Below are 23,381 nucleotides of genomic sequence, written 5' to 3'. Positions count from 1 at the left end.
CAGACGTGCAGGATTTTTCAGTTTTCTAGCGATTTGGTCACTTAACTTCCCAGTCGATTTCGTCATGGCCCAGAAACCTAAACTGGAAAACTTGCCGGGGAAAATACGAGAACTTTGATTTCAAGCATCAGTGTCGCATAGTAAATAACCCTTATCTGTTAACAAAGATTATGTGTATCTTGTTAAATATATAGTTATCTACGATTAGCAAATATCGGTTGTATTATTATCCTTTAGTTTCTTGGGATCATAGTTATAGCAGATCGGTACAAAGTTCGCTTTGTACGGGGCCCAGAAACACTCTTTGCGAATTAAAAGATACAGTACACAAACTAAAAAAAATGAAAACACTTTTAGCGCATTTTCCATGTATTGATCAGCACTTTTCCCATAAGGTCATATAACGGACTGTTTAGGCGTACTAAGGAAAATAAGCATAAGAAACTTAACATTGCGAAGTCTGCGCATGCGTCTGATGTTAAAAATATGCGATATGTTTGTCTTTACTGGAAGAATCTCCATAAATAAGAAAGTGGACAATGCGCATATTAATCACCAAGAAGGAAAAGAAGCGTGTTATCTCTCGGGGAAGAAAACCGAAAACGACACTCCTTTCTGCTCCCCATTTTTCGAAAGAAATTCCCCTTATGTGATCTGACCGTCCATCTGTTCCTCGTCTAACTCGAGAACGAAAAGAGACCGCGATGTCACGTTCGTATCTTGTTTTTAAAAAAAAATCAAAAATTGCAAAACAGGTCCCTTTATAGATAGCTAGGATGAAAGATTTACCTTCGTTTTGGCATCCACCCCTGCACCCCAGCTACCGCAACTTAAAAAAGTGTAGAATATAGTCCGAAAGGTGTTCTTATTGCCGTTTTGCGGATGTCCTTGTCTGCCACTGGGATGTGGTGGTATGCTCTGACGAGGTCTATTGTGGAGAATACTTTCTTCCCGTGTAAGTTTTGAGCAAAATCATCTACGTGCGGTACCCACCAGCTTCCAGTGAAGACGCTTTCGAGTCGCTGGCAAAGATGATACTGGCTGTGGTGGTGTCTAAGAAAATTCCTTAGCGCGTTCATCTGGTGTTTCTTCTCCCTCTTCGGGGTCGTAGGCGAAGGTGCAACAGATCGCTGTGATACGTCCACGCATAGGAGCGATAGAGTTTCTACACCATGAAGCAGCGGTACGTGTTCAGGTCTACGCTATTAGCAGCGGTTGCCCTAGAGATCTTCTTCGCTATTAATAGGGAAAGCCTTGTTTCTACGGTGAGGGGATATCCACTGTCTTATCATATACCGTGTGTCCCAGGTTGAACGCGCTATAGACAAACAGAAGAATTAATGTATTTTTTCGCGAAGGATCAACGAGGCCTTTGATATGTATTTGAAGTTAGCGTTCAACCTAAAACATTATTAATGCACCTTTTTATTAGGAATCCAAATATGTTATCGAAAAAATCAAGGCACTCGAGACTTGGAAGTTACAGTAGATAACTTTTTTTATTCCTTGTGGCAGCCATATTGGATTTTAGCATTTTTGAATAAAGCTCGTTTTTCTGATCAGAGTTGGACTGGGTCAAGCATAGAGTGACCCGGTGACCCAGTTAGTTTACTGACCCGGTGACCCAGTTGACCCGGTGATCCAGCTTGACCCGGTGACCCAGCTTGACCCGGTGACCCAGTTTGACCCTGTGGCCCAGCTTGACCCGGTGACCCAGCTGGACCCAGTGACCCATCTTGACCCAGCTTTACTCAGTGACCCATCTTGACCCGGTGCCCCAGTAATTAAATTATTGTTAGGTATCATCCAAAACAATTTCAAGTAACTTCTAATTTTAAAAAATAGCCCAATTTCATTCAAGAGAAATAATACCTAAAAAATCAAATGCATTTGTTTATAGTTTGTAGTCAAGTAATCAATGAAAGTATTTAGAGAAAAGATTTATTTGGATTAAGCTAACTAGTAGAAAAAAATTAAATGTGAATGAATACCTGTAAGCAAACTGATAAGCCCTGAAACAAAGAAATGAATGAGGGAACTGATTAGAAATAACATTACTCTAATACAATTCGGGACATGGAAAGTTTTTTACGGCAGTATTAAAGCAAATATCACAGAAATGGCAGTTGTCAAGCAATCGAGTATTATTTTCAACAAACCAGCATTTCATTTATTTCATAATCTGTACACTTGAACCGAGGGCACTGACTTAACTGCGTTGTTCGATCAAACTAGGTTACTGGGTCGAATTGGGTCCCCGGGTGAAATTGGGTCGCTGGGTCAAACTGGGTCACTGGGTCAAGTTGGGTCACTGGGTCTAACTGAAAAGAGTATGACGTGACCCAGCGACCCAGTGTAATTCAGTGGCCCAGGTGACCCAGTGACCCAGTCCAACTCTGTTTCTGATTACAATAATGTATCATATACAGTGAATTTTTTTTAAATGCGAACATAGGAGTTTGTATGCAATGTAATTTCCCTATGTTCGATTTAAAAAAAAACACATCAATCTATTGAGTAGTTCAAATGAGTAGTAGATTCAATTGACAGCTGTCACATTTTTAAAAATTCCGCCGTCCAATTTAATTACGAAATCGGTTAGGTTATTGCTTAGAATGTCAAGGAGGACACTTCGAACATTTATTGTAATTGTTTACGTTATTTATTTTCTTATTTTCTTCATTTATGTATTGAATAGATAGAATACCAGGTGCACATGACCTACAAGTAATTGAAGGTTGGTTCACAATGAATTGTGATGTCAGCGCGTGCCATGTGAAGTCAAGTTATCGTAAGTTTAAGAAAAATGTATCCTAAAGTTGCTATGGCCTGACATGGCTTATTTAAAAAAATCTTACCGAGTGCTCTTCATCATAACGACTATGAGTTGCTGTTCATAGTGACACAAGTTGCGCGATTTGGGAATGTGAACCGCGCACATCTCATAGATTGATGTGTTTTTTTAAAAATCGAACATAGGGAAATTACATTGCATGCAAACTCCTATGTTCGCATTTAAAAAAAAACTCACTGTATGTCTCAACTTTACGATTTCGTCCAAATATGGAAAAACCGTTTTTGCGAAGAGAGTGCTTTGGAAAGAACGTGCATTCTTTTGTATAACAAAGACACATCTTTGATAGTTCAGTAGTTGTCGCTCTTTCTCGTTTATTTATTACAAGTTTCTCGATAAAATAACAATTCCAAATGAAGAAAAACTATATATGTTAGAAATTTATTACACCTCGCACCGAAATTCCCATATTACTGCCCAAACATACTTAGAGCGATATCCTAGGCGGTATCCAGAAAGCGTTCTCAAAATTATTTTTAGCGCATTTTTTAAGAATTAAAAAAAATGTGCCATTGTTTGCGTTTTGTCCGTCCGTCCGTTCGGACCCACTTCTACCGTTTTGAACTACTTCTAGGGGAATGGTCCTAGAGTCCTGTTTTTTTTGCAGTAGGTAGCCTATACCTTGACGGTGTGCCAGACGGCCATCAAATTTCCCTGTCTAAAAGCCCCCCCCCCCCCCCCGCCACGAATTATTTCCTGAGATGCTGTTTTTGAAAGTAAAACGTGCATAACTTTTACAGACAACCAATTGGTCTCACATTTTGCATACCCATGCCTTCAATGGTGCCAAGTTAAACTTTACAAAACGGGGGGGGGGGGGGGGACATTCATGGTATTCTAATGAAAGGTATCCAAATAAATTGGTTGGTACAAACTATAACTTTCCCGTGCGACTCTATTTCGATATCAGTGAGCGACGGGGCCTGATACTCTTATCAAAGTGCGGGGTGGAGGGGGAGTGGAACTAGTTTTATCCTTCATGATACTCTAATGAATGCTGTCAACGAAAGAAACCGTTTTCTACCAACTACTGCCCTTCTTTCTGTCCTCTTATCAAAATATGGGCTAGAGGGGGAGGGGGGAAGAGGGGAACTAGTTTTATCCTTCATGGTACTCTAATGAAAGGTCTCAACGAAAGAAATTAATTTCTACGAACCATAGCCCTCCTCCTCGACCTCTCTTATCGTGATCGGATATATTCCCTTATTCCTCAAGAACGGATTGTCGGAATAGGGTATTCACAAAGAGCGATTGAGACGTCTGCAAGAAATATATCCATTACGCTTCTGATTGGTTCTTTCAATTTAATTTGAATGCCATCGCGATCGCTTCTGTTGAAAGAACCAATCAAATGCGTAACCGTAAGAGACAGGTTGCCCTCTTAGTTTTCCCGTCTCTCTCACCTGCAGTATCCGTGCTTTGCATTGGCTCGCGCAGTCCATTTATTATATGACTATGATTAAACCATACGCTTGTAGACCTGAACCAAGTGTTCTCTGACCGACATTCTTGTCGAGCATAATATAAAGGTAACAATTAGTCATGAAACTGTGGTTGAGATTTCAGACACTTAAATGAATGACAAAACACGCTGATTTAGTCCTCGGAGTACAAAAAGTACGTTTTAGGCGATAAAACGGTCGATTTATTAACTTACGATCCGAGCAGTTTTTAATTCTCTTATCAATATTTCGAGTTATAAATTAATATTGCTACTTGGCACTTCATTTCAGCCTTGTGTCGAAACTTTACTGCAAAATTGAATGTGGCGTTCCAGGATTTCGTAGTATTGTATTAAAAGCTCACATGCCAAGTTAAAAAGTTTTACAAATTCATGGTGCAAATCGAAACTCAAAACCTGAAATGCAGAACATAAATTAAAGCCGAAATGGGTCTTATGCTAATAGCACCAAAGTAGAGCTTGATGGACAACAATCTTGTGCCAACACACTACTCAACAATAGCTAAGAACACGGAAAGTGACTTCCACACACACCAAATATGTTGAATAAATAATAAAACAAACGCATTTCTTTTTTCTTACAATATTATAACTTTTTCCAGGATCATCAGTGCTATCATTGAATAGTGGTTTTTATTCAATGGTGCTATTGAATAAGAGCCGGATCAGAAGTCTGGTTTCCGAATACGAGAAATTTTGGTGCAGTCGATTTTTGGTAAAAAAGGAAGGCCTTTTTTTGAGCCCCGAAAAAAAATTGTCTCAGATCGAACCGGAAAAAAATTTTTCCTTATAGAATGTGGCCTGTAGAATCCATAATTTCAAACAGTTCTAAGATTGGGCTACTAGTTCAAAAGTTACAGCCCTTTGAATTTTCTTTCGAAATTGGTTTCTAGTCCATAACTTTTGATTGAGAAATCCGATCGAAAAAGTACGAATTGTTTTGGATTCTACGCACCCAAATTAATAAGAAAAAGTGTTTTCCCGAGAAATTTTGGTGCAGTCGATCTTTGGTAAAAAAGGAAGGTTATACACTGCTCTTTTTTGAGCCCCTAAAAAAAATTGTTTCAGATCGAACCGAAAAAAAAATTTCCTTATAGAATGTGGCCTGTAGAATCCATAATTTCAAACAGTTCCAAGATTGGGCTACTAGTTCAAAAGTTACAGCCCTTTGAATTTTCTTTCGAAATTGTTTTCTAGTCTATAACTTTTGATTGAGAAGTCTAATCGAAAAAGTACGAATTGTTTTGGATTCTACGCCCCAAAATTAATAAGAAAAAGTGTTTTCGCGAGAAATTTTGGTGTAGTCGATTTTTGGTAAAAAAGGAAGGTTATACACTGCCTTTTTTTGAGCCCCGAAAAAAAAAATTGTCTCAGATCGACCCGGAAAAAAAATTTTCTTATAGAATGTGGCCTGTAGAATCCATAATTTCAAACAGTTCCAAGATTTCCCTACTGAAAATCGCTTCTTTCCTTCGGGATTGATTGTGCTCTTCTCGGTTTCACCAGCTCGTACCCAAATAGTAAAAACCGCCGAAAATTAAGAATTCACTTCACTTTTCAGCATCTTTTGTCACGTAAATTGCGCCATTACCTTAATCAACGTACCTAAGTGACCAATTAACTTCCAAATTTCTTCCTTATTAGCCTAATTCAAATTGGGCCCATTTAATTGATATTGTTTCGGTTTTTTTTTTGGAAAAAACGCAAAAGTGTAATTTCTCGTTGTCAAAATCGCGTGGACCATCGATTAAACCGGAAGTACGGCCGGTGGCGCGGTTAAAAATAGCTCAAACTTCCACGTTTTTATCAAATTTTGTCATGTTGCCTCTAAAAATATACGTCTTATCGTAGAGCCATCGACTGTTACTGTAACCAAAATAAAATTCCCTACCGAGAAAACTTGATCTTCAACCTTAAGTGATTACGAAGAGAAACTTTGCCTTCCATTTGTTGCTTTTCACACTAAGCATATATAAACAAGCCGGACGGCTCCATGATAGTTAGTCTTCAGTACTTACAGTAGCAGTACCGGTATCATTAGGTACAGACGTGAATGATTAGTGCGATTAATTGGTGAGGTGAAGTTTCGAAATAATGACGACGCCCAAAGAAGAAAAGGTGCCGGATCGAAGAAGATCGAGCGTAAGGGCCATCGATCCTCCAGGTACGTGTTCGCATATTAATTCGAAATTGAACTAAATTAACGATGCATAAAATCAAGGCTCCGTCATTGAATTGCATAAAAGTAGAAATGGATCAAGTGTCCGTCCGTTCTTGTTTAACCTTAAGGTGCCTTTTTTTCGAATTTACCAATTAAAAAATACATCAAATTTGAAACCGCCTTCGTTACTAATTACCCAGTTCCGACACTTAAAGGTTACTTCCTTGCTGAAATCCAGCAGCGGCGAACCTTGAGCGCACTCTTCCGCGCTAATTAGAGAGGCTCGTACGGAATTAGGGCTAATTAGTATTGTGAATTTGAACTACACCCACACGGTGGCGACCTTGCCCAGGAATCCACGCGAAGAATTTTTATTGTTTTCCGATTCTCTCATCTATTATTCATAAAAACCATTAATTAGCCGATTTGAATTTTATGCGCCTTTTAATTGTTGTACGCGACTAAACGGAAACATTTCTCACTGTCACTTTTGCAACAACAAAAAAATGTTGACTTCACGGGCAGATGCGCACCTGAACTCAAATTAACCTCCGTCGAAAAGTGTAACAACGGCGCTGTCGCGTAGTAAAATTTCAAGGGCGGTTACAAAATTGCGCGCCTTATCAGTATGGATTTCCGATGATCTAAAAATACCGCAATGAGGCAACTGTTTACTTTTTTTTTTGTTCCATTTCAATTGCAATCGGAAGCCTGTGGAACTTCCATCGCGAAAAATTCGGCGATTATGCAATCGACGTCACGGTTCAGCAGCATACTTGATGAAGCGCAATTATAAGATGATGTCGAAAGTAATTTGGGATTTTTTCTGGGGTTTTTTTGCACCAATTTAAAATCGACAGGTCGATCTTTAACCAAAGATGATTAAACAAGTATAAATTGTGCACAGAAAACGGTTCCTTTCGTTGAGAGCTTTAATTAAAATACCATGAAGGGCAGAACGTGTTTACCCCCCCCCCCCCTCCCCCATTTTGAAAAGTTCAAAAATCGGAACATGTTGTGTGGACACAAGCCATTATCGTAATTTGGCAGCAATTTTCTAATAATTTCCAAAAACTACTATACACATCTCTAAAATATGTAGGTTCAAAGTTTCCCACACTGAGACACATTTTCTGAAACATTAGCCTTAGAAATATTTTTCACTTTTGCAAAATATCGTTTTTATACGTTACTAAAATTGTTTAAACATTTCTAAAAATATTTCTCGACGTCCACATTTCTAAAGCATTTCTATAATATCTTACAAAATTGTCTACCCAAATATTTTCAAAATTTCAAAAAAATATCGTAGGAAAGTTGATTCAATTTCTTAAACATTTCGAATTTGTCTACACATTGAAATATTTTTTTATATTTTCCAGTCATTTTAGTTTATTTTTTGTTATACATATAAAATAAAGGCAATAAAATAAAATTAAAAAAAAATAAAATAAAAACATCTGTGAATAAAAAATATATTATTTTTTTTGGCCTTTATTTTTGAATGGGTCAAATTATTGACACGTTCCTAACATTTCCTACACGTCTCCGAGACCATTCCAATTTTTTTTAAATTAAACTTAAAATGTGTAGAGGATTATGGTTAAACTTTTGCAAAAAAATTCAAAATACCTGCACGTTTTGAAAATCTTGAAATGTGTCAAACATTTCCTTCCTTAGTATTTCCATTTCTGAAAAACTTCTGAAGCATTTTCTCCCCTCTACAATTTCTTAAATATATGTCCAGTACTCCTAAGATTCTTTGCAAAATTCCTCCTTCTGAAATATAAAAAAAAAATTACACAGTTTCAATATATCTACACACTTCTGATGCATTACCGATATCGATTGGATGCAGATTTAATCCAATAACTAGAAATACCTACCATCTCTTAGGAGCCTGCGTGACATCCTACGTCAACGTTCAGCGTTCGTATGGCGAAATGTAGAAATGCTAAATACAGTGTGTTTGAAATAAGAAGGTCACCTCAATAGTCCTTTCATTTGGGGAAATACGAAAAATTTGTTAAATATATTATAAAGATGGATAGCTACCAATTAAATATATCTATCTGAACGAATATTGAAACTTCCGGTATCACTTTCGGTTTAACCCGATGCAACTTGATAGTTTTTTGTTACTGTGACACTTTTGCGCATGCGCGATTTTGCCCAGCTCTTCTTTTGTCTAAGAATATGTGTACCAAATTTGGTTCCAATGAAATTACAGACAGACAGACCGATCGACCGACATAATCGAGATTTTGTTTGAGTCTGATTTCTTCAAAACGTGTATTTTTCGTAAAAAAAGTGGGGGGGGGGGTCATTTTTACCCCAAACCCCAATGCAATACCTCCCTTACTAACGTACGGACATTTTTCACATAAAAGTTTACACAATTTGATTGTCAAAATCGTCTTTCCTTTCTAATTGTTGATCGCAAAATTTGCTGGCCGGTCAGGTATAGGCTACCTAGTGCAAAAAATTCCAGGATTCTAGGACCATTTCCCTAAGAGTAGTTCAACACGGCAAGTGGGTCCGGAAGAACAGACGGACGGACAAAACGCAAACAATACGACATTTTTTTTATTCTTAAAAAAATTCCGAATTTAGCACATACACCAAACGTAGGGTAATTTTCTCCTCAGATAGGTAAATCACTCGAAAAGAAATCGTGCTCATTTGGGCATGGAACAATTTAAATAATTTAACTGTCGTGATTACTTTATCTACAGAGCATCACTCAGGCCCGTAGCCAGGAGGTGGCCAAGTGAGCCCCACCTAGAACGTGGTTTTGCCCCCACCGGAAATTACGGTGGATGGTTCCTTTACAAAAATTACAGGGGAAGTTTTTTTTATCAAAAACTTCTTAAGCCCCACCTAGAAAAATACCGGTCACCCCTGCTACTTCATTCTGGCTACGGGCCTGGCATCACTTTAGTTTGAAATAGCGTCACTGGAGGTAGCTTAGGTCCATTTGTTATACGCGACAATTACAAATACTGAGCTTTCGTTTTTCATACAATCTAGGCATATTTAATTATGAAAGAATAGCTCTAGGGACAATTTACGTCCATCTTCGCTTCTTGGAAATTGTCCACCAAGAAAAAAATGTGCATTTTGGTAAAAAATATAATTTAAACAATTTCATTACCAAAATTGCTTTCTTTGTGTAAAGGTTTATTCCGAAAGACCTTTTGAAAGTAAGTAATGCTAAGGAAATGCGCTTTTGAAAGAAAAATATTGAAACAATTCCGCTTAGAGCAGGTGGTAGGACTAAAAAGATATAGATTTCGATAAAAAAAACCAAACCCAAAGACAATAATTTTTGCTCTCCCCTAAAAATTGGTAAACAACAATTGGAATAATACTAATAATAGGTTTAGTATGGGTCCATTTTCTTTTCAAATAAATGACCAAAACCACTAAGGATGAAATGTGTAGGCCCTCACTAGGTGCTTTTTTGAAATCATTATCACCAGGGGGGGGGGCTTTTAAAACATTTGACGGCCGCCTGGCACGCCTTCCAGGTATAAACTGTCGATCGAAAGGGACCAAAACACCTAATTTACCATCTTCTCGTGGAAATCGAAAGGAAACTGAAAAGGCGTAAAAAAATTTACACAATTTCATTTTTTAAAACTATGTAGGTAAAAACCCGAATTTTCCCGTAGAAACCATGGGTATATAAAAAAACCTGAACTGAATGGAATGACTATTTTTAATTCTCGACCGTTATTAATATTCTAAATTTGCATAAACAAGGTCATCATATATAGTCCTTTAATAATTTACGTAATAAGGTTATCACCTCAAATTGAAAGGACAGCGTCGGCAGCAGCGTAGGTCAATGTTCTAATTTGTTTTGATTAAAGAATAAGACCCCTTCAAAAAAGTAAAGCTCAAATTTTGACTAAAACGATTTGAACAAAAAATGTTGTACCAATTTTAGTATACAAAAGAGTACCATTCAAAAGTGTACATAGAGAACAGACCAGACTGAAAGGGCATTCATTTAATATGATGACGATGCTGGAGACAGCTGGGGCCCTTTTTCTCCTATGCTAAATGACCCAAAAAATGTTGCATAGAAAAGATCTTGATAGTAAAAATCCTGTACATCGTTTTTGATATCAAAAGTCAGCACAATTTAAGACTAAAAGGAGATCACTTTCAAAAATGTCTTACTTTGAACAATTTTTGATTGCTCCTTCAAAAAGGTACTAAAATTGTGGCCGGTTCCATGGTCGCAATGAAGTGGAAGAGGGGGACTACTTTACTTTGCCAAGCTGCAGGTATTAATCACCACAAGCGCAGTGGCGCCGATTAGAACCAAAAAAGGCAACGCCATAAACATACTGTGCCGACGCACCTCGAACATCTTTAAACCTCAATTAAAATGCAGTCGGCGTGCCCGAGGCTACTTAAAAAACACAACGCAGACTTTCTTTAGCAGCATGGCCTGTGCAATACATACAACCTTCCGTTCTTTAATGACATAGAATGCAAATTAATAACATTTTTTTAATCGACACGACGTGATCACAAAAACCGTCTCGAGTCAAAGAAAAACTAAGCTTAACTTTTTGACCCGCACGATGTATAATTAGACCGCGTTATCGTCTTTATCCCTAAAGGAGATTTATTGTATTATTTTCCGCCGAGGTCAATAATCCATTCATTTTTGAACGCGACAACCCTTTTTTTCTGGTAATTTTGTGTAATTAAACTCGTCACATGCATTTTCAATTAATTAGCCGTAATGATGTTTCGGTCAATGTGTTTCAGGTATTTTTCCTAATTATGTCAACAGTATGTGCGTAGCTTAAAATTCAAAAGCTTGCAATTAGAGTACCTACCTTCCGAAAGGCGCATCTCTAGTGCCCTAGAAGTTTCACACCCATGGAGTTGGTGTGGAAATGTATAACGTCCAACTCTGAATGGATGGATGCGTTTTGGACAAATGAAGGAAAATTTTTGATTAGGTTTAACAAGGCCACGCGTCATTATCTGCACTATCAACTCATCAAGTTTGACTTTGCACGAGCATAAATCATTTTTGGCGTGCATATTCACTTTTCCACGTCTCTGCCTTGATGGAGCCTCTACGTTAGATTATTTGCACTGTTCTCTGTGTGTGCTGAAAGTCCCTTTTTCGAGCACTGAAGCGTTTTCGTTCCACGAACTAATCAGATTAGGATAACTTTTAGATAATAAGATGTATCTGGCCATGAGAATTCGAGTGTCTGGTGGGCGATCGCATTGTGGATAAAATACGCGATGCTTCGAGCCAACGAATTAGATTAAAATCGTAATTTCAGCAAAAATTTTTGAAAAATGTACCCAAACATTTACCTTGCTTTGTCTGGTGAACCATAAACAGGTCAAGAAAGAAACAATTCCTGAAGAAGAAAACCAGAAGAATTATTTTACTCCCAGGTCCAACAATTTTTTGAAAATGCTTCTCGTTGACGGCAGGATCTTAGAAATCGAAGAAGATTGGACGCAACAGTATCCTTTAATAAGTGCTACACTCTGAAGCATCTTTTCATCTTACTCTTGCTCTGCTTAGCACCTCTCTGTGCATCTCAAGTTTTCCATTTCCTCTCGCTTTCGCTACGTCTTCTTAGTAGAATTGATTTTATCACACACGCTTCGAAAATATGCAATAAAATATTGATGGTTACACGATAGCACAAAGCACCGAAATGGAATGGTTAAGTTGTCCTTAATTACCAGGTGTAGACAAGGCGCAGCTATGGGGGTGGGAAAACTCACCCGCGTAATAGTTTGAGAAGAAAACAGGCAGTCACTTCAAAGTACATTTTTAAATTCCCCTATAGCACTTACATCGAATTTGCCGGTTCAAATGCCAGATTCCAAAAAATCCATCACTGGAGAGTATCTGTACTTTCTAATGGCAACAGATTCAATGTGCGTGTGCCACAGATCCAGTTATAAGAATTATTCTGTACTAACAATTTTGAATTGTTTAAATGAAAACGAGGTTCTCACCTCCTAACCAGATTCATCTTATGGTTCTGGAAGTAGAGCCTTATTGCAAATTGTTTTGCTTAGGCTACTCATGTATTTCTAAACAAAAACTATTACATAGACTTGCCTGTTATTAAAAACTGGACGGTCTGAGAGGCATATGAAGACCATGGTTGGTTGCCTACGAAACTGGTTGAAAGGGCGGATGATCTCGGAAGCTATCTGGGAGACAGAACTGAAACAAACAAAGACGTTTCGTTTTCATAACGTATTTCGCAGTACAGGGTGAGCAAAGATGGTTGTTAGTATGGAGTAATTCTTAAACTACAAGTGAAAAAAACTAACCTACTCGCAGTCACGATATCTTTTTGAGATAAACTCGACGCCGAAACTAAACTGGTCTACTGTCTTTTGTTTTTTAGTTAAGGGACAAAGTTGCATTTTTCGATTTTTAGATAAGAGCCTATAAATTCTTTGCTTATTAAGTTTTCGGAAATGGGTTCTCAAGATACTTTTTTGAGAAGAATTGAATGGCGTTGAAATGTTTTCAAAACAATCATCAGTTTTTCATTTGCAGCGCTATGTTGTATTTTTCGATATACAGAGTGGTTCAAATTCGTGGCTCACCATTGGGATCTGCGTAACGGTGGTAAATGAGGGAAAATTAACCCCTTGTAAAACCGCTTTTTAAGTGTTTGAAAAATCTTTGAAAACGACTGAGATATTACCGAAAAACTGAAAATGTCAAATGGTTTCATTTTCCTTAGCTTAAACGGTCGGAGATGGACGGGTTCCGTTGCCATCTTTTAGGGGCACTTTTCGCAGAGTCCGAATCTGTTATCAGAATCAGAACAGGCTACTACTTTCTTATATCTTATCGACGCCATATTGGATTTTTACGGAATGACATTCATTTGAATGCATCGCCATCATAGCCAGGTTGATTCAGCAAAGATCTAGTTACCCCTGGATGTTTGTTCAGAAATGAATTTAATAAATTTGATTGTGAAATTGATGTAAAAGTATACCGTGTGTCCCAGTTGAACGCGTCATATGCAAACAGAATCAATGTATTTTTTCGCGAAGGATCCATGAGGCCTTTGATATGTATTTGACGTTCAACATGTACGTAATCTACTTGGGACACACTGTAGAATGCGACACATCATTATTTTCCTTTATTGTCCTATATATCTCAGTTCCTAAAAATCCAATATGGCGGCCATAAGAAATAGGAGAGTAGTGTCCTGTAGCTCTTACATCTAGCGGGTTATGGAAATTCTGGTAACCAATTCAGATTCTCCGGAAAGAAGTGTCCCTAGAAGGTACCAACGAGACCCGTCAATTTCCAACCGTTTAAGCTAGGAAAAATGTCCGTTATTAACACACAATTCACATCACTTCCTCACAGGGCGAATCGCATTTTCGAGATTTGCCAGTGTATTCGCATAACGTATAAAAATTTCCCCTGTAACTCGTTACTGTTCTTATATAAAATGTTCTTTCTATGGTAGGTCGCCAAAAATAAGAAATCAAGAGTGGCGTTAAGTCAGGTAAACGTGGTAGTCCCCTCACTGATCCATTGGAATCTGTTCAATTTTCTTGAAAATGACTTAACAGTTACGTAACTATTTTTGGGTTATGAATTGGTGCACCATCTTGTTGAAACATTATATTAACGACGACACGCATCCCTTTCTTGATTCGATGACGGATGAACAAGTACTTCCTCTGAATGTGCTTGGTTCGAAAATGGAACTCCTTGAACAGTCGAGAAATTCAAATGGTTTTCTTTGAAACACCTATTTCAGTGATGGCTGCACCAGCGAATTTTCCAATTACTCCGCTAGTTGAACGCATTGTTAGACCAACCAGCAAAGTCGGCGTCACTGATATACCAACTTCAGATCAATAGTAGAGCTCCCACAACCGAACGATATGGGAAATCGGCAGCTTTCCCTTGATCTTGAATGCTGGGTTTTTCCATTGGTGTAAAAACAGGGTTGCACCTTTCCATACTGAATCGCGAATGCGCCGAAATGAAAAACGTGGGTTATTGAATTTCGAGTTCTAAACCCGTAGCAGTAATCGACACTACGCCTGCAATCAACCGCCATTATCGTTGCTGTTTCAAGAGCTTTGGAACGTTCTTCCTTTGTTCGGTTAATGAAATGTAACCGTTTCAAGTGACCACTGGTTGCGCAGTTTCTTCTTGGATTCTGATCCAAGATTCATTTCTGTTATTTCGATTGGAATCAACCGCCCCAGACGAATTTTCATCCTATTCCAACTTGGCCTCCATGTATTTTCCCATCTTGTTTGCTTTATATTTTTCTTCCAAAGGTCCGATAAGGGCTTATCATTATCTCAGCGCGATACCGCGACATCGAGTCCCTTAATCATCGCAAAACTCGATCAAAAACTGGCCAAGTGCGTCGCACTTTTTCGCCCCTTTTGATTAACTCGCGACAATGCGTGATTGGGGCGGTTTCGAGGTCGAATTACCAGTGAGCGGCGAAAGGTGAACGGGTTTCATTGCGAAAACTGGCACGGTTTCCAATATTACTATGCAAGTAAGTTCTCGCACTGCTCGGTCCTTGAATATTGAAACGCTCCCACCATTACATTAATATTCGCAATAGCGCGAAAAAAACGGGGAGGATTTCCGAAACGATTACAGTGTCTAAAAGCTTGGGAGTGTGTTATTTTCGTGTTCCGTTATTTACTCAGATATCATTATCGTGTTACCACGTTAGGTTGATACACAAGAGCTGCGATTATTTATTTAAAAGTTATTTATTATACAACGTTTAGACACGTATCAAACACTATCTAGTGAGACACGGTCGTTAGTACTTACTAGCCGCGCGTTCTGTGATGGACAATCACTTTTCCCCAAACACTCGATTGGAAACAAATAGTCTAATAGCACACTATCCTGTTCAACCAGAGTATGGCGTTTTCGACGATCATAATAAGGAAGAGCGAAGATATTCGATCGTCTATCAAAAGCCGAGTAAGTGCCCCGCGAGAAGTGCGCGTACTTTCTCTGAGTATCAACTGGACGATGATGTTACAAATCTAATTGTCCTTTCAGATAAGTGGTTCGGAGTGCGACATCTGCAGTGCATCTTTTTGGCGTTGCTGCTCTGCATCGGATATGGGATGAGAGTGAACCTGTCCGTCGGAATCGTGGCTATGACGGATCCTACCATCAATCCGGGATTTAAAGTGAGTTGGCCGGAGAAACGTCGAATTGCGTTAACGCACAATTGTAGACGTACGACTGGCACGATGAGAGCATCATACTGTCGTCCTTCTTTTGGGGCTACATCCTGCCGCAAGTGGTCGCCGGTCAGGTCTCGAAGAACTACGGCGCGCGATGGTTTTTAGTGGGCACAATGACCGGTTGCTCCCTATTCACCGCTCTCATACCGGTAATGGCCGATTTGGGATCCTGGGGAGTCATGATCTGCAGAATCGTGCAAGGGTTTACGCAGGGATTCTTCTATCCGTGTGTGCACACAATGCTGACCAAATGGGCGCCTCTTCCCGAACGATCGAGATTGGGCGCTTTCGTTTTCGCAGGTAAGCCGCGTAACCCACCGCCTTCAACTAGCTCACGTTACGTTTTAGGAGGTCCTTTGGGATCGGTAATCGCAATGCCGCTCACTGGATGGATATCGGGCAGCTCATACGGGTGGCCGTTTGCCTTTTATCTTTACGGCCTGCTTGGATTTGTATGGGCGGTTGGATTCTCAATATTCGGATCTAACAGTCCATCGGAAACCGAAACGATAACTCCCGAGGAGAAGCTCTACATTGAGACCAGTTTGGGGGTCAAGACCGAACACTCAGAGGTAACTACCCAATATCACTGGACGTGCGCTAATTAACAATTTAGAGAATGCCCACGCCTTGGAAAGCCATCTTTACATCTCTACCAGTCTGGGCGATTTTGGCGACTCACTGCGCGCAAAACTGGGGCTTTTGGACTTTACTCACGGAAATGCCGACCTACATGAAGAACGTATTGAACTTCGACATCAAAGCGGTAATAAATTTCAAATTCGATCAGTCGACTAATCGCGTGTATTTAGAACGGCCTGCTTTCCGCCTGCCCTTACTTTACAATGTGGGTGATGAGCTTCATCTTCAGCGGATTCACCGATTATATCATAAACAAGGACTGCGTGTCGATCGGTACCGGAAGAAAGATAGCGAACAGTATCGGCCTTTACATTCCGGCGGCGGCGCTTATATTATTGGGAACGTTGGACAGTGGCGTCAACATGACCGGAATGGTCATATCTCTGCTGATAATAGCGGTCGGTAGCAATGCGGCCCATATGTGCGGCTATCAAGTGAATCACTTGGATTTATCGCCGACACATGCGGGCACACTGATGGGCATCACTAATGGATTCTCGAATATTTTCTCGATTTTGGGACCCCTTTTGGTCCATTACGTCGTTGTGGATAAGGTAAGTTGCATATAATTAATAAAAACTTTCCATCAGTGACACTCTATTCGAGGCCGTGGAAATTTTTTGTTAGATTCGGGTTCGTAGTTTAATTACAAAACTAACAACGTTTGAAATTACGGTCCACTTTAAAGTTACAGAGTGGAACGGGCTATAGTTTCAATGTCGATTGCTAATTTAATCAGGACGACTGTGGGAAAAATTGGATCGTGAGAGTAAATACTATCATTGTTTACTCCTTCCATTCATACAATAGTTCATTAAACATGCACGGAGATTAAAGTAGCATGTTTCCCAACAAACGCGGTTTCACAATCCGGTTAAAGAAAGATAGCGCTAGAATCTCTACAGCTAGAGCTACAGCTTCTTCTTTTTTTTTGGTACACAATTTTGATGTTGTATGTTCTGATGACATAGCTCCAGATTGCACCATGAGCTACCGCCACAATCAAGTAGTTTAGGGGTAATCTTTCCTAACTCATCTGGCCTAGTGCAACTGTAACTATTTTCTAGTATAGTTGTTGAAATTTGCTTTCAGTGTTTTAGACATTAAAGCCTTTTTTATTGGTTCATATTAGTTTTGAATCACCACCGTTTGTTTCAGCGTTTTTATTCCTTCTAATGAGGGTATGTGTGTTTTCGATAAAGTCCGTACTATTACCAACCTTATAAACGAGCTTCTCAGGATGACACTGGACAAATCAAAAACCCGCCTGGATACTCAACACAATAATTACATACAATATTTTTTTAATGGGAACACCATCTATATTCTAACGTATTTTGAAGAAGTAATGAAATTCTAGAACAAATTTTCAAAATGTGCGGGGGGGCGGTTAACTTAACGTTCAACGACGTTCACTTGGTATCCCAAACATATTTAAGAATACCCCCCCCCCTACCCCCGCTTTTTGTTATGGCTTAACCGTCATGATGGTAGGTTCAAGTGGTAAAATTGACCGCATAACCAGATGCGCCAGGTGGCAAAGACACCAGCAACAAAGTACGTAGAGGGGAGTGGGCTACGTACACTTGGTCCCTGTCAAATGTATTTTTCGCATTTCTAAAAAACGATTATGGTGCAAGAGTATCGATCGCGCATGTGCATGCGTAAAAGCGTATTCCTTTGATTTGGGGGGGGGGGGGATCTTTTGCAAAATCTATATAGCTGGAAATTTATAATGGTGGTGCTAACTTAACGCATCCGGTGATAATGCAAATTATCGCCCACCTATTGAGGTTGGCGTTAGAGTTTAAAACTATGACGCTATGTAGTATTAAAAAAAAAACAAATCTTCTAATTTGCACTAAAAACAAAACGGTGGTGCTAAGAAAAGGGGGGCGACGCTAGCTCTAATGTGTGGCGCTAGCTAACGCTAGGTCTACCAAACGTAGCGCTTGCTTTTGGAAATGACCTGACACGCTGGTGGTGCTAGCGTTAACATAGCACCTCCCGAAAGTTATAAGCTTTTTTGCAAAATCCATAATGGCGCTAGCTGAACTCAAAGTTGCTTTAGCTATGTTTACTTCTGAGATACAGGGTGAAAACGAAGTTTTACTTTTTTAGTATGTTATGGTATCTTACTGTCCATGTAAGATAGAAAAAAAAGGTAAGAGACTGTCTGTTTTACATATTTTTTCGTAAAATCTAATGGCGTAGTAAAAAAAATGTTGGGCCAGTTTCTGAGATTTGACCCAATGCTGGTATTTTGTAACTCACACACCCTGTATATCTTAACGTCAATTGTTTTTCAATCTTTTTCTTGATTACATTGATGTATCACAACATATAATTTTCGTTATGTAAACCTTATTTTTGATTGTCGATAAACAGTGATACTAATTTAGAAGTAGAAGGGATTTGTGTGTATTGTTTTCCCTATGTCTACTTTCAAACGACAAAAAGGCTTCTGAAAGACGCCTAATTTTATGCAACAAAAATAACTTCTTAAAAAAAATGAAGATCTGGCTGCCATATTAATTAATTGGAATATTATTGCTTTGGCTTTCTAAATGAATAACACTGTATAACGGGCGATCAAAAATGAGTTGCTGTCGAGTCGCCTTTGGAAGTTCAACTTAAATACGATTTCCCATGTAAACAAACATTCCAAAGGTGACTCGACAGCAACTCATTTTTGATCGCATAGTAGTAGGCCAGGGAGATTATGTTTGTTTTGTGCACGGTTTTGTGTATTATACCCATGGTAAATCACGCAGCTGATACCAATCAATAAAAATACCTGACAGTAGGAATATGTTATTTCAAAATTTCAGAAACAAACGTAGCTAGACTGATCGCAAGTGTCTATCTTTAAAAACAGCTGAAATACACAGCAGTCTCAACCAAAATAGGGTACACGGTCATAAAATAATTTGACAGATGCACTAATAGCCATTTCTAAAATCAGTTTTAGTATCAGGAGAACATGAAAACACCATTTCTGTTACAAGTGCAGTTTGTGTCTTGGTGCCAGGAAAACATTAGACGTCAATTAGCATTGACTAAAATCTCACGAGTAGGACAGTCATATTTCAGATTAAAGTCAGTATCAGGAGAACATCACATGTCGCTTCTGTACTAATACAGATAATTTTTGCCGAAATCCGTCTGGTACAGTTTCTGCTAAAGTTTTGGTATTAGGATAACATGAGAAATTAATACCATTTTTAAATGGGACCTTTAACGCTTCTTATACAAATCAGTGTTTATATCAGGAAAACATGAAAATGTCCGCTTTTCTAATTGATGATGTTTCTGATACCTCTAGGAGTTTTATCTCTACAAAGTCAATATAGACTTCCAATGTTTCCGATACAAATCAGTTTTGTTGTCAAGAGGACGGGAAAGCACCGCCTGCAGCTTCTGCGCTTCTGATGTAAATAAGTCTTAGATTTCTTTTCCGAAGTTTCGATACCATCAAATTTTAATTGGCACTTTTCTACTTCTACTACCTCAGCTGCTTCAGACAGAAATTATATTTGGTATCGGGAAAACATAAAAGCATAAACCAGCTTTCGTCATTTTTAACAAAATACAGGTTTGCTAGGGTGACTTTTCCTATGCTGAGTAGAGACTCAGCCTAGGTTTGTGCTGAACCCGCATTCGGTTCGTTAGGCAATGCCTTTAAAACTTACTTTAAAAAATTAAAAAAAAGCAAACTAGATTCGATTAAAAATGGGAAATCTAGAGACATTGCCGAGCGAGTCGAAGGCGAGTTCGGCACACACCTTGTCATAGTAGAAGTTCAGCTTAAGACGGGTCACCCTAGCAAACCTACACTTTGCTAAAAATGGTAATTTTGCAAAATTTATTTCAACTGAGACGAAGGGGGGGTTTGAATTTGAACCACCCTCTACACATTTTTTGAGTACGACACATTCTTCATTGTGAGAAAGTCTGAAATTTTACTTAGTTTCCCTAGAATCTGTGTTAGAACCACGAATTAAGTTACATTTTTTGAAATCTGAGAAAAAGTTTCCAAAACAATAAGGAAATTCTAAAAGGATTCTAAGAGGAGGTATTTTAAGCAGAGTGTAACAATACTGTAAAATTCAAAAAAATCTTGTTTTGAAAGTTCCGTAGATAATAGCTCTAAAGGTTCGACAGATTCTTAAAAATGTTCTATAAAAGGTTCCTAGACGAATCTAAACAAATTGAAGAAAATTTGGAAAAGATTTCAACAAAGTCAAATTTTAACTCTGACAAAAGAGTAACCTTGGGTACACTTTGCTCTGACCATACGAATCTCCTATGTTCAGCCAGTGATATGCCTGACAGTTATGCAACCCACCTTACACACAAATGTGACACAGTGGCGTACGTAGAAATATATTCGGGAGGGGGGGGGGGATTAAACAAGTACGTGGCACATACAGTCACCCAGTGCGTACTAGAAGGGGGAGGGGGGTAAGAAATAGAAATTGGGTTGCAGGTTGCTGATGCTGGTAGTCATTTATCTATTTATTATTGTACAGGCGAAAAAGATTAGATTAGAACGGTATTTTATTTCTTACTGCTGACAGGCCCCTTTATTGCTTTTGCTTTAATTAGTCAACGAAAACTTTGAATAATAGGTACATATATATTTATGGGCAAAAAACCAATTTCGACAAAAAATTCAAAGGGCTGTAACTTTTGATCTAGTAGTCCGATCTTGGAACTGTTTGGAATTATGGATTCTACAGGCCACATTCTATAAGAAAATATTTTTTTCCGGTCGATCTGAGACAATTTTTTTTTCTGGGCAAAAAAAAGGCAGTTATTACCTTCCTTTTTTACCAAAAATCGACTGCACCAAAATTTCTCGGGAAAAAACTTTTTCTTATTAATTTGGGTGCGTAGAATCCAAAACGATTCGTACTTTTTCGATTAGACGTCTCAATCAAAAGTTATGGGCAAAAAACCAATTTCGACAAAAAATTCAAAGGGCTGTAACTTTTGATCTAGTAGTCCGATCTTGGAACTGTTTGGAATTATGGATTTTACGGGCCACATTCCATAAGAAAATATTTTTTCCGGTCGATCTGAGACAATTTTTTTTTCTGGGCAAAAAAAAAGGCAGTTATTACCTTCTTTTTTTACCAAAAATCGACTGCACCAAAATTTCTCTGGAAAAAACTTTTTCTTATTAATTTGGGTGCGTAGAATCCAAAACGATTCGTACTTTTCCGATTAGACGTCTCAATCAAAAGTTATGGGCAAAAAAAATTCCTGTTTTTAAAATTTAAAATTCTCATTTTCGTCATTTCGTGAAAGGCAGGACGCAGGTACCTCACCTCAGTAGCAGTACTAAGTACCTGATACCTATTTGTTATTTTGCGCATCAATGTAGCGAATTGTCGATCGATGCCGAATAGCCAAATAGTTGACTGCCAACACTAATCACTCACTGAATAGTGAATACTGAATACTACAGAATATTTAGATTTTAGTGACTTTAGACTTTAACCAAAACCAAAATTGCTCTCTATATATACCTATATATTATTGCCTTTATTTTAAAGTGGGCGGAGCGGATGGTGGAGTATTACCTAAATACCTAATAGCTATGATGATAACTCAATTCTTCTAAGGGGGGGATATATCCCCTTCATCCCCCCCCCCCCGTAAATACGCCACTGATGTGACAGCAGTTTAACAAAAGAAACTTTGGTAGTCGCCACTTCTGGGCCCATAACCCCATGGAAACTCGAGATGTATTAAACACGAGATGTAATCCAAAGAACAATGTCACTTTATTTTTATTGAAGTTTTAAAAACCACTGAGTAATTTTTATCTATAATAATACCATACGTTCAAAAATGAGTTGCTGTCTAGTCACCTTGGAATTTTTGTTTAATCGTACTTAACTTGAACTTCCAAAGGCGACTCGACAGCAACTCATTTTTGATCGCCCGTTACTAAGGTAGCTGATTATATTGTATGTACACTTTATATCCAATAATAATAAGAATTCAGATATTGACGTTTGAATAAAAAATTTATTCAATGCGTTTATTGAAACATTTAAAAAGATTAAAGAATGTAAGATCGGTTGCATATCTTAAGGGGTATTTGAATAGTCGATTTGTATGTTCAAACCAGGTTCAAACATTCAATTTATAGTTATAAATTCAATGGTTCATAGTACAAATGTAAGCACTGTATAGTATAATAGCAGATTTAAAGAAAAAGAAGCTGTGTCGTGTATTGTGTTTCTTACTGGGTGATAAACACAGCGCATTTATGTTTCAGCACGACCCTAACCAATGGAAGTTGGTATTTCTAATAGCAGGGGGAATTTACATTTTTGGCAATACATTTTACGTTCTCTTCGGATCTGGAGACATTCAACCGTGGGACACCTGCGAGGCTTACGATGATGATGATGACATTGGTAGGTGCAATTGTTTTAAATGCTTTTTTTTTGTAACTCTCGACTGTTCTAGAAAAAAATGAAAAATCCGCCGACAAAAGCTAATAACAAGAAGCAGCTGTGGTGTAAGATATAAATTTCCGTAAAAGTACTCCGTTTCTGTTCTGGTTTCCAGTATTCGAAGTACCTGTCTAGTAAAATTAAGAAAATTTTCGATTGTGATACAAGGCAACATTGAGCTATATCTTTGGAACGCAGTGATTATGCGAGGCCAAAGTAATGTCTAATGCCTGCGCCGAGCTAACTTATTTGTTTTTAGAACTACTTTTATAGATTTTATTTATTTGTCCACTAAGCTAAATTATTGTTAACTGTGATCATTAAGTAACAAATAAAAGAATACTCTATACAGCAGTTGTTGATAGTACTGACAGGATGTAAATCGATCCAACACAGCCTAAAAGTAATGACACAATAGCCACAATGGGAAAATCATCCAAATCTCCAATGGGTACAAACAACTGCACATCATCAAACAGCTAAAACATGACCTCAACAAACAACCGA

General features: G+C 38.3%; 2 protein-coding genes across 9 annotated transcripts in view; one reads left to right on the top strand and one right to left on the bottom strand.

Moving 5' to 3' along the window:
• LOC116177871 (phosphatidylinositol-glycan biosynthesis class X protein-like) overlaps positions 1–23,381 on the bottom strand; it is a 34,450-nt gene that overhangs the window by 9,285 nt on the left and 1,784 nt on the right. Inside the window, exons 4-6 of one of the 6 annotated variants that reach the window (XR_004146775.1) lie at positions 12,599–12,706; positions 8,110–8,256; positions 790–1,318 (exon numbers count right to left, since the gene is read on the bottom strand). Coding sequence is in view for 3 of the 6 variants with exons in the window: in XM_031497025.1 (XP_031352885.1) it covers positions 8,199–8,256; positions 12,599–12,706 (166 nt within the window). In the remaining 3 variants the exon portion in view is untranslated. Of the gene's footprint in view, positions 1–789; positions 1,319–7,943; positions 8,257–11,832; positions 12,707–23,074; positions 23,354–23,381 lie in introns of those variants that run through there. The other 5 variants (XR_004146776.1, XM_031497025.1, XR_004146774.1 and 2 more) reach the window with 5 other exon arrangements.
• On the top strand, positions 6,308–23,223 carry LOC116177867 (putative inorganic phosphate cotransporter). 3 transcript variants are annotated; one of them, XM_031497017.1, is made up of 9 exons: positions 6,308–6,480; positions 15,422–15,487; positions 15,569–15,702; positions 15,750–16,059; positions 16,108–16,331; positions 16,376–16,525; positions 16,572–16,955; positions 22,694–22,835; positions 22,888–23,223. In XM_031497017.1, exons 1-9 carry the CDS (start codon positions 6,411–6,413, stop codon positions 22,917–22,919), a joined length of 1,512 nt encoding a protein of 503 aa, XP_031352877.1. In that variant the 5' UTR covers positions 6,308–6,410; the 3' UTR covers positions 22,920–23,223. The 3 variants fall into 3 exon arrangements, with proteins under 3 accessions (XP_031352877.1, XP_031352878.1, XP_031352876.1); XM_031497018.1 differs by lacking the exon at positions 15,422–15,487 and having other exon boundaries at positions 6,309–6,480; XM_031497016.1 differs by lacking the exon at positions 6,308–6,480 and having other exon boundaries at positions 14,621–15,487.

This window comes from Photinus pyralis, unplaced genomic scaffold (assembly GCF_008802855.1).
Source record: "Photinus pyralis isolate 1611_PpyrPB1 unplaced genomic scaffold, Ppyr1.3 Ppyr1.4_LG8, whole genome shotgun sequence".
NCBI lineage: Eukaryota > Metazoa > Arthropoda > Insecta > Coleoptera > Lampyridae > Photinus > Photinus pyralis.
The sequence above is the reverse complement of the archived record's forward strand: the minus strand, read 5'-3'. Positions and strand labels throughout refer to the sequence as shown.